General features: G+C 30.9%; 1 protein-coding gene across 2 annotated transcripts in view; it reads left to right on the top strand.

Annotated features, from left to right (window-relative positions):
- The window catches only part of Prp16 (ATP-dependent RNA helicase l(1)G0007), a 52,829-nt gene that overhangs the window by 20,240 nt on the left and 20,241 nt on the right, over positions 1–12,348 (top strand). For both annotated transcript variants that reach the window (XM_075368195.1, XM_075368197.1), the window contains exons 6-9: positions 1,607–1,794; positions 8,238–8,455; positions 9,475–9,660; positions 10,579–10,737. In XM_075368195.1, the coding sequence (XP_075224310.1) occupies positions 1,607–1,794; positions 8,238–8,455; positions 9,475–9,660; positions 10,579–10,737 (751 nt within the window). The remainder of the gene's footprint in view (positions 1–1,606; positions 1,795–8,237; positions 8,456–9,474; positions 9,661–10,578; positions 10,738–12,348) is intronic.

Below are 12,348 nucleotides of genomic sequence, written 5' to 3'. Positions count from 1 at the left end.
CACATTTTAAACTAGAAAATTCTTTTTCAATAATTTCCTCATCAAAATCTACAATTTTCATTTTAACTTAAGAAATGTTTCATATATTCGACTACAGTCATTTTTAAAAGTATTAAACTAATAGGAAAAAATAAAATTATTAATTAACAGCACTATTTTTTTTTTACAAAACCATACACTAATGATGATTATACACCCTCTCCTCTCATCATTGGTATATAATCGTCATTTCATTTTATGGTGATGAAAGTAGCCCTGGGTTTTGGTCTATCCTTACTTCTGTGAACACTACTATTAACTTAATTTAATAAACTATGAGTATCATATACTTTATGTGTGCCTTGCTTATGTATGTACTTTTATTACGATTTTCCTTGTGGAAATAATTCAGTATGTTTAATTAACTTTAAAGGTTACATTAAAACTGAAAAAAGTCATATTTCCTGTATGTATGAATTCCAATATAAATAATCTTTTGTTGGATTTAGCATTATGTTAAGTTTAAGTTTTTTATTGTAAAACAGTTTATGTCAATCTGTATTAATTTTCTGAAATCTAATTTAAGTCTTATGGTTTTTTCAAAACCTTAAATGCCAAATTTATAAACACAAAAAACTCATCTTTTAAAATTAAACTGTTTTACTCTCAAATCTCATGGACTGATTAAACCTTCCTTTGTTTAGATCCTGATATACAGAATGGTTAATATTAATAGAGAGTAATTAATAATTATAATAGTAATGGTATTGCAATCAAAATAGGATGCAGTTACTATCACAAAGTATTATTTAATTTATTAAATACATTTTTTAAATTATTAATTTTAATAATATGACTGCAAAAATTTCAACGTAATAAAGTGCAAAGTAATAATAACAATAACTATAATGCGTGATATAATTTTATTTTGTAATATAATTACATCTTATTAATATTTGTTTAGCATTTTTTATAAATATAAAAAATGCAGCTCTCAATCTGCAGTTCAGTTAGCCAGTCAAGGTCAACACCACTTTTATGCATTGTTCACAGTATTAGTGAATTTGTATTAGTGAATTGAGATTGGTGTTGCAGTTAAAGCCCTGAAGTATGCCATAAATGTAATTTTCAGAAAAATTAAAACTTTTCTATTGTAATGGATCTTTTTAATCTTTAAAATATTCTTTTAAATGATATTCAACTTGTATGCTGTGATTCATTCAATTAGAATGGATTACCTACCGCTGTATATAATTTCAGTGGTAATCAACCAGTATATTTGTATAAATGTATAATTACATTGTCTTAGTTATATTATTTTATAATAAATAAAAATACAATGTATTGAATATAATAAAGATTCTGCATGCTGAGTGATGTTGCATGCCTGTACTAAAAATCATAATTCACACTGCTGTACCATTGCCTGTTACTTGTCTCCAGGTAATATGAAGTAGATAATCATATAAAAACCAGAAAAATATGATCTCTTTTTATTAAATTATTTTTGATTATTTAGATATATTTTATGCTATTTATATAAATATATATAATTTCATATTTAGTTTAAAGGTTTTAAAAATAATATGTATCTATCATATATATTTTTTTATGACTTAATTTACAGGACAAGCTGGGATGAAGATGATCCTACACCCTCACGTAAATCCAGCTGGGATTTACCTACACCAAAAACTCACTCTTCAGATACATCAGATTGGTCTGATAGAAGTCGAAGACCAACACCAGCTCATAGATTTAATACTTGGGCTAAAGATAGAAAACGAACTGGTGCCACTCCTCTACCAGGGAAAGGTTTGTGTGAACCTTCATTAATTGTACTGAATCTGATTTTTAACTGAAACTGAATTTTTTATTTTTTGAACACTAAAATATAATTTTTGTATAAATTAATTATGATTGCCAAAATTTGTAAAATGAACATATACACAGCTGTAGTCAGTGATTTAATTAGTACAATTTATTTGTTAAAGGGTTTTAAAGGATAGAAATATTTAAAAATAAATGATTTCCATATTTTACTGAAATTATTATTGTTAAAATACAAGAGATATTTGGAAAGTTCTTGACCTGACAAAAAACACAAGATTTTTCCCAATTTTTTTCATCTTTCAATGTCATACCTTGCAATTTGATGCATTTAGACATACGTCTTATCAACTTTTTAATACCCTCAGTATAATGCGGTTTATCCTAATCTATAAAATAAGCATTGTCTCATCTTTGACCTCATCATTTGAAGTGAGTCTTCGTTCAGTAAGCCGTTTCTTCAGGTTTGGGAAGAGAAGTAATCACTGGGAGCCAAATACAGTGCTTATCGAAGCACTTTGAAATGTAGGTTACGGAGTTTTGGAGCAACACTGTAAGATGTGTGCAAGCATATTATCCTGGTGAAAAAGCACCTTCTTTTTGGTTATATATGGACATTTAACCTAATAGCATCCTTTAATCAGTCCAGCAATGAAGCGCAATACTTCCCGGTGATGGTCTTGCCTTTTTTAAGTATCACATCATAAGAATCCCAAAAATCTATGGTCATGACTTATCCTGCAGATAGAACCATTTTTGGTTTCTTTGGTGCACTTTTACCTGCTCCCAACATCTGTTTGGTCTGGTGTGTAATATTGGATCCACATTTCATTTATTGTTATAAAATGCCAAAGGAACTCAGTGGAATTGTGTTTATATAAAAGTGTTCAGTCAAATGTGTTTTTGGTAGACTATTAACAAATGGGGCACCTTCTGAGTGGAAAGCTTTATGATACCCAAACATAATATAGAATGAAGTGGATATGGTCTTCCAGATGTTTGTAATGTCAGCAAGCTTGTGAACATTTCTTCAGTCTGAGATTATTTAGTAGATTTTTATATCATCACTGAGCAGCTTTTGGAGATCCTGGGAATTCATCATCTTGAATGGATATACAACCATGTTTAAATTCAAAAGTCCACCTTTCTATTGTCAAAAACCAAGGGAAATCTTTTAAAGATAAATTTTAACTCTTTTTGTATGTTCATTTGGGTTTCACCTTTTAAAAAAGTATTTTACAATAGCTCAAATTTCAATTTTATTCATCTTTCAGAAAACATAAAAGCTTGCTTACATTACTTAATCACCACAAAGAAGCCACTAACACATGCATCTGAAACTTCACACTACTTCCAATGGAAGAGTCATACTTGACAAATATTACAGACATTTGGTCATCTTGCATTATCTCTGTGTCAGGCCTAAAGTTTTCTGAACAAGTCTCTTAATATAACTACAATAATATTAAATTCATTCTATAATTACAGTTAATATAAGCAGTAAGATCCTGATTATCTGAAATCGGATTATCTAAAACATCAATTTTTTTTTTTTGTCTTCAGTCATTTGACTGGTTTGATGCAGCTCTCCAAGATTCCCTATCTAGTGCTAGTCGTTTCATTTCAGTATACCCTCTACATCCTACATCCCCAACAATTTGTTTTACATACTCCAAACGTGGCCTGCCTACACAATTTTTCCCTTCTACCTGTCCTTCCAATATTAAAGCGACTATTCCAGGATGCCTTAGTATGTGGCCTATAAGTCTGTCTCTTCTTTTAACTATATTTTTCCAAATGCTTCTTTCTTCATCTATTTGCCGCAATACCTCTTCATTTGTCACTTTATCCACCCATCTGATTTTTAACATTCTCCTATAGCACCACATTTCAAAAGCTTCTAATCTTTTCTTCTCAGATACTCCGATTGTCCAAGTTTCACTTCCATATAAAGCGACACTCCAAACATACACTTTCAAAAATCTTTTCCTGACATTTAAATTAATTTTTGATGTAAACAAAATATATTTCTTACTGAAGGCTCGTTTAGCTTGTGCTATACGGCATTTTATATCGCTCCTGCTTCGTCCATCTTTAGTCATTTTACTTCCCAAATAACAAAATTCTTCTACCTCCATAATCTTTTCTCCTCCTATTTTCACATTCAGCGGTCCATCTTTGTTATTTCTACTACATTTCATTACTTTTGTTTTGTTCTTGTTTATTTTCATGCGATAGTTCTTGCGTAGGACTTCATCTATGCTGCCGTTCATTGTTTCTTCTAAATCCTTTTTACTCTCAGCTAGAATTACTATATCATCAGCAAATCGTAGCATCTTTATCTTTTCACCTTGTACTGTTACTCCGAATCTAAATTGTTCTTTAACATCATTAACTGCTAGTTCCATGTAAAGATTAAAAAGTAACGGAGATAGGGAACATCCTTGTCGGACTCCCTTTCTTATTAGGGCTTCTTTCTTATGTTCTTCAATTGTTATTGTTGCTGTTTGGTTCCTGTACATGTTAGCAATTGTTCTTCTATCTCTGTATTTGAACCCTAATTTTTTTAAAATGCTGAACATTTTATTCCAGTCTACGTTATCGAAAGCCTTTTCTAGGTCTATAAACGCCAAGTATGTTGGTTTGTTTTTCTTTAATCTTCCTTCTACTATTAATCTGAGGCCTAAAATTGCTTCCCTTGTCCCTATACTTTTCCTGAAACCAAATTGGTCTTCTCCTAACACTTCTTCCACTCTCCTCTCAATTCTTCTGTATAAAATTCTAGTTAAGATTTTTGATGCATGACTAGTTAAACTAATTGTTCTGTATTCTTCACATTTTTCTGCCCCTGCTTTCTTTGGTATCATAACTATAACACTTTTTTTGAAGTCTGATGGAAATTCCCCATTTTCATAAATATTACACACCAGTTTGTATAATCTATCAATCGCTTCCTCACCTGCACTGCGCAGTAATTCTACAGGTATTCCGTCTATTCCAGGAGCCTTTCTGCCATTTAAATCTTTTAATGCTCTCTTAAATGCAGATCTCAGTATTGTTTCTCCCATTTCATCCTCCTCAACTTCCTCTTCTTCCTCTATAACACCATTTTCTAATTCATTTCCTCCGTATAACTCTTCAATATATTCCACCCATCTATCGACTTTACCTTTCGTATTATATATTGGTGTACCATCTTTGTTTAACACATTATTAGATTTTAATTTATGTACCCCAAAATTTTCCTTAACTTTCCTGTATGCTCCGTCTATTTTACCAATGTTCATTTCTCTTTCCACTTCTGAACACTTTTCTTTAATCCACTATTCTTTCACCAGTTTGCACTTCCTGTTTATAGCATTTCTTAATTTCCGATAGTTCCTTTTACGTTCTTCATCACTAGCATTCTTATATTTTCTACGTTCATCCATCAGCTGCAATATATCGTCTGAAACCCAAGGTTTTCTACCGGTTCTCTTTATTCCGCCTAAGTTTGCTTCTGCTGATTTAAGAATTTCCTTTTTAACATTCTCCCATTCTTCTTCTACATTTTCTACCTTATCTTTTTTACTCAGACCTCTTGCGATGTCCTCCTCAAAAATCTTCTTTACCTCCTCTTCCTCAAGCTTCTCTAAATTCCACCGATTCATCTGACACCTTTTCTTCAGGTTTTTAAACCCCAATCTACATTTCATTATCACCACATTATGGTCGCTATCAATGTCTGCTCCAGGGTAGGTTTTGCAGTCAACGAGTTGATTTCTAAATCTTTGCTTAACCATGATATAATCTATCTGATACCTTCCAGTATCGCCTGGCTTTTTCCAAGTGTATATTCTTCTATTATGATTATTAAATTGGGTGTTGGCAATTACTAAATTATACTTCGTGCAAAACTCTATAAGTCGGTCCCCTCTTTCATTCCTTTTGCCCAGCCTGTATTCACCCAATATATTTCCTTCCTTGCCTTTTCCAATGCTTGCATTCCAATCTCCAACTATTATTAAATTTTCATCTCCTTTTACGTGTTTAATTGCTTCATCAATCTCTTCGTATACACACTGTACCTCATCATCATCATGGGCGCTTGTAGGCATATAGACGTTAACAATCGTTGTCGGTTTAGGTTTTGATTTTATCCTTATTACAATGATTCTATCGCTATGCGTTTTGAAATACTCCACTCTCCTCCCTATCTTCTTGTTCATCACGAAACCTACTCCTGCCTGCCCATTATTTGACGCTGAGTTAATTACTCTAAAATCACCTGACCAAAAGTCGCCTTCCTCTTCCCACCGAACCTCACTAATTCCTACTATATCCACATTTGTCCTACCCATTTCCCTTTTTAAATTTTCTAGCCTACCAACCTTTTTCAAGCTTCTAACATTTCACGCTCCGACTCGTAGAATGTTATTTTTTAATTTTCTGGTGTCCCCTTCCTTAGTAGTCCCCACCCGGAGATCCGAACGGGGGACTATTTTACCTCCGGAATATTTTACCAAGGAAGGCGCCTCCATTATTGCTATGTGAAAATGCAGAGAGCCACATTTTCTTGGAAAAAAAAGCAGCTGTAGTTTTCCATTGCTTTCAGCTGCGCAGTACTCAGAGGACTGAGTGATGTTGATACGGCCGTTTAAGTCGTCCTGACTCACGCCCCTAACAACTACTGAAAGAGCTGCTGCCCTCTTTCAGGAATCATTCCTTAGTCTGGCTCTCAACAGATACCTCTCCGATATGGTTGCACCTTCGGTCCAGCTACTCTGTATCCCTGAGCACTCAAGCCCCCTCACCAACGGCAAGGTCTCATGATTCATAGAGGAGGATATAAAACATCAATATATTTAAATAATCCTTACTGCATTTTTGTATTTAAAAAGAGATGCATTAAATAATTTAATAAAAACCACAGAATGAAACAAAATCAAAATGCAGTAAAGTAGGCCTGCTGTGAAGAAAAACTATTTTTCTAATCAGAAGCCTAAACATTACTTTACTTCAGGCAGGATTTATTGAAATAACAGAGCAAGTCACTTCCTGAATATGGTATTACATCATTTCTATTGCAAGGAGTCCAGTCCTATATTGTGAATGAATGTCTATGGTGTCACTGTATATACTTACAAGTAAAACATGACTTGTTTCTGTGGTAATTTTTGTTGGTAGAATGGAGTAAAATTTAACAATAATGTTGTATAAATGTAAATGCATAGTTATAACCATTGAAAAAAATTGGAAACTAAGAATTGTTATATTTTACATAATATAGCAGTGATTTCGGTGTTTGAATCATACATATTTCCATGGCTTCACACTGGATTAAATGTTTGGACAGATTCGAGCAATATAATTTAAAACATCAAAGAGGACAACAATGAAACCATTGGAATATGAAAAACTAAATGAATCTGTCTTTTTGTGGTTCTAACGGAATAGGGAAAATGGACTATCTAGCATTATGGTTGAGGAAAAGGCGAGGATGTTAGGAGAAATGTTTGGTGATGAATGTGTGAACTTTATGGCCAGTTTGGGATGGTTGGGTAGGTGGAAAACCAGATGTGGAATTCATCAATTAAACATTTGTGGTGAGCAGTTATTGGCTAATAAAAATGCAACTGAACTTTTTAAAATTATTTTAAAAAAATAACAGAGGGTTATACATGAGACCAATGTTTTTATACCGATGAATCCGAACTAAAATATAAGTTATTGCCCAAGAAATCGCTTGCACGTAGAGTAAAAAATTAGTTAATGATGTAAGCATGCAGTAATACTTTGAGAAATTTTTGTTTCCCATTAATGTGTATTGGAAAATTAGAAAATCCTTGAGCAATATAAAATATTTCAAAAAAATGCACTTGAGTGAATTACACAAATCAAAAAAACGGGTGGATGTTGTATGATTGAGAATGGTTTAATGAAAAATTAGTGTCCAGTATTTAAAGGTTTTTAGCTAATAAAGATTTACCAAAAAAAGCAGTTTTACTTGTTGATGATGCTGCAGTGCATCCACAAAATTTAGTAAGTGATGATATTTATGTGAATTTTTTTCCACCCATGTTACAAGCCTTACTGCAACCAATGGACCAAAGTATTTTTACAGTTTTTAACAATATTTGTTTTTAACAGTCAGTTGTTTTTGTCCTGTCATTATGGTTTGTCAAACAAAGCAATTATTCGACATTCGCTGATGTAATGTTAATTAAACATTGGTGTGATGGTGCGGCAAGAAAATGGCTAGAAATTCAAACCCAGAAAAAATTTCTGATTTTTTCCAAAAAAAGAAAATTAAAAGACTACTGTAAATATTTTTTAATTAAATCATTTAAATAAAAGTTTTTCAGAAAAATAATGTTGTTTTTTCAGCAAAATTGTCTTTTTTCCTTATTATTTATCAAACCTGTAATATCTAATACTTTTGTTTTTAGAAAATGAAGTTGCTTGGGGAATAAGTGAAGCAGACAAAGAATTATGGGAAGCTGAACAAATGCGTCTGGATAGAGAATGGTATGGTATGGATGAAGGTGTTGATGAAACCCATAATCCATTTTCAAATGTTAGTGAAGAATATGCGCGTAAAAAAGAGCTTCAGCTTGAACAGAGAAAAAAGAAACGCATGTCTGCACAGCAGCGACAAATAAATAAGGTAATTTTCCATTTTTTTTAATAGTAATCTCATTCATTTTAAAAATGCTTATAATGGGTACATCAATTTGTTTTTATATTAAACTGGGGTAGGAAAGTGACTTGTGATTTTTTATCAAAATTACTCGATATCATTATATTATCTTATATCTTGTATAACATTTATTGTTGTCTTGTCATCTCTAATGACATATATATATATATGTAAAATATAGTTTAATATCATTTTGTAAAATTTATCATACTGATCTTTTTTGTAGACCTAATCATACTTTTAAGCTATTTTTAGTGTTACAGGAGATAATAATATTGGATAAAGGAGATTAGTTTAGTTTAGAACTATAGTTTAGACAGATATGAAATGTTTAGTTAATATAATTAATATTAATCCTTCCTGGAAGTAATATTAATTATCATCCTGGAAGTATTAATACTTCCAGAATAATAATAATTTTAAAAAGAATATGATTTTCACCCAAGCTGTACCATATTTTCAAACATCTACTTATATTTAGGTAGACTATAGGACATTTTGAAGATCTTGTTCTGTCCATTAAGTACTCCAGTCCTTAGTTGACATTCTGTGAAAACCCTGATGGGAACTGAGTCTGCAGACAGTTATACATGTAGAGTTGCCACCAGTCTAGCCCCAATAAAGAATTTACTTTTTTCCAGCTATTAGAGACTGACATTATAGCACCACAGCTGAATCCAGGGACCGGTATGACTTTAACGAAGTTGATCCATATTTGTAGTACCTATTCACAGAAAAGGAGCAATGATAAGGAAAGGGATGGAAAAAGGAAGGAGATTATTTAAACGCAGAGGGAAGGCTTTGTGAGGGTAATTTAGTCAGTTTACCTATTCTAATCTATGACCAATATGCATATATGTGTATTTTCACTTGGTTATAGGTTTAGCTCAATATGACTTTTCTACTTTTAACTTATTTGTGACTTAAAAATGGATACATATTATTATTATCATTGTTACTGTTAATAGTTTTTAATTTCTTTTTAGGATAATGAATTATGGGAACGCAATAGAATGTTAACAAGTGGAGTCGTACAATCTGTTGATGTTGATGAAGACTTTGATGAGGAAAATGAAGCTAGAGTTCATCTCTTAGTTCATAATATTGTACCACCATTTCTTGATGGGCGCATAGTATTTACAAAACAACCAGAACCTGTTATACCTGTCAAGGTACCATTTTTTTTTTTTTTTTTTTTTTTTACTGTGAATAAGAAGTATTATTGTAGTTATACAGGTTTTTGTGGTAATAAACTGTAATCTAGTATAACTAACATTATTATTACTAAAAGATAGTCAAATAACTAATTAATTTGAAAAAAATTGTTAAAAATATTTCTGTTTAAAACAGTAATTTAGCTCTGGTAAAGAGTTAAGTTAGTGCCCATTGATAGTTCTGCTATGTTAGCTAAATAAATATTGGATTCAAATTGATACACCTTTGTCATGTGAAGACAGTATTTGTAATTATGTTTGTACTATTATGTTTCTTTACCTTCATTATTATTTTCTATAATATTTTATGTTGAAAAACATACAGTTGTTTAAGAGTTTGTGTATTATGTCTATCATTCCAAAGTGTAATTTAGTGCCAATCTTTTTGACAGATTGGTGTTACCAGTGCCTTTCATTTATAAGCTTTTTGTCCTAGTCAAGCTTAATATTTCTTATTTTTTTAAACTTCATCTCAGACTTTTGGATCCTATCTTCTGCTTGGAACTAATTAACTATTTATCACAAAAATAACATTTGTGGTAAAAGTTGCATTGTACAAATTAAATTGCATTATTTCAAGCCACGGATATACTACTACCAAAAACAAAATTCTGAGTAATATTTTCATAATAAGCCTATATGCCATACTTAAATAGTATATTTCAGATACTGTATTTAAATATGTAGCTACACAAAGTAGCACTATACATATGTATTTACATATGTAGCTTCCTACAAAGAGATTTTGTTATTTGACATTTTAGAAGTGACTAGGACCAGATTTATAACTGAACATGTTAAAACCAGGGGTTCATTATTTATGTTTTACATTTTTTTAATTTTTTTTATTAAAATAAAATTAATATAAATTTACAGGATCCATCATCTGATATGGCAATGGTTGCAAGGAAAGGTTCAGCTCTGGTTAGAGTATTTCGTGAACAAAAGGAAAGAAGAAAGGCTCAAAAAAAGCATTGGGAATTAGCTGGAACTTCAATTGGTAACATAATGGGAATTGAAAAGAAGGATGAAAAGGTTAGTTAAGTTGTTAATTTCAATAACTCATAATTTAGTTAGTATTCCTTATATTATTTTTGTAGTGTTCCCTCCCGTAATAAAAAGTAGATGTTTTGTTGTAAATGTTTTATGTTATTTTAGAAGTGATAGATTTTTAAATTCAAAATAGTAACTGATCTTCGAATAACGTCTAATAAAATACACCTTTATTGCCCTCATTATGAAAATATAAACTAAGAATAATCAATTTTATAGTATAGATTTCTAGTGTGTTTTATTTCAAATTTTAATAATCCATTTTAATTAACTTTAATCCATTTTGAAGAGTAAAGCTCATCTGTATCTGTTTCATTGATGTTTAATGATTTTGAAACTGATTGATTATTGTCTCTTCTCTTTAATTAAGTATACACTTTTTGTTTAAATTTTGCCTTATGATAGAAAATCTGAAACTATTCTATTTGTACCTGAGTTAAAATGTTAGGGATGTTTGTTAAGTAAATAAATACCTTTTTATGTAAAAATTATAAGTATGACAAAGAAAAAAGTTATTACATTAAAGTAAACTTTCGTATATTTATTGTTTTTCCTCATACTCAGCGTTCAATAAAATAAATTTTTCACCGTAAATTTTAGTAAATAGATTATTCTACTTGCTTTATAATTACATATTAAAAAAATTTTCCAGCTAGTAATTTAAACCATTTACTTGCTTCATATCTCAGTTCTTTGTTGTTTGTAAACCTAAGTTATGTTTAAAATAAAGAAAAAGATAATCACTAGGTCCAAGGTCAGGTCTGTAGGTATCACTGTAATATCCACTATCAGGATAGTGTATATTCAAAGATTTCCCTATAAAGTTGCTTTAATTCTTGAATCATTTTTGTTGTATAGTGTGGTCAGCATTCAAGATTTGAACAAAATCCCATTTTATAGCTTACTGTCTCAAAAGACATGGATCTTTTGTTTTAATAGCATTTGGAAGTTTTCTTTTAGAAGTATCAGCTTTTACAGTGTTTCCATGATCAAGGAAGTCAACAATTAATATCATTTGTTTTCCCAAACACAGTGTCTATATGCTTTCTGTCTGACTTCTCGCTTAAACCTTTTGGACCTTGGGATGATGAATTGAACTATTTACTGATAATTATGTACAATGATTGTTGATTTGTTTTAACATTATGGATGAAATCCAAGCCTTATCCCTCATCACCATGTAGTTAAGAAGTTAATTTCCTTTATTTTGGCAGCCCTACAAAAATTTTTAAACTGGTTAAAATGTTTTTCTTTTATCTATTTGTCAATGTTTTTGGCATCCACCTGGCTTATGACTGTCTGTAACCAAGGTTTCTTGTGAATTTTTTAAAATCACTGAAGGCAAAATGTTTGGAAATTCAATTTGATAAATTATTATTTGATATATAACATTTTTGAATGTTCATCTTATTATTTTGATACTGTAAATCATTTGATTTTGCAAATCTTTTCCAGAAAATTATTTTTTAATCAGAAATAGGTGACTGCTACATTCTTTGTCATATACATCATGCCTTCTCAAAACAAACGGCATAATTTTTTTAACCTTCCTATAATCAGTTACGCATACAATTTCAGTTAGGTTATGTGCGA

The sequence above is a fragment of the Lycorma delicatula genome, chromosome 6 (genome assembly GCF_047948215.1).
Source record: "Lycorma delicatula isolate Av1 chromosome 6, ASM4794821v1, whole genome shotgun sequence".
Taxonomy (NCBI): Eukaryota; Metazoa; Arthropoda; class Insecta; order Hemiptera; family Fulgoridae; genus Lycorma; species Lycorma delicatula.
The sequence above is the reverse complement of the archived record's forward strand: the minus strand, read 5'-3'. Positions and strand labels throughout refer to the sequence as shown.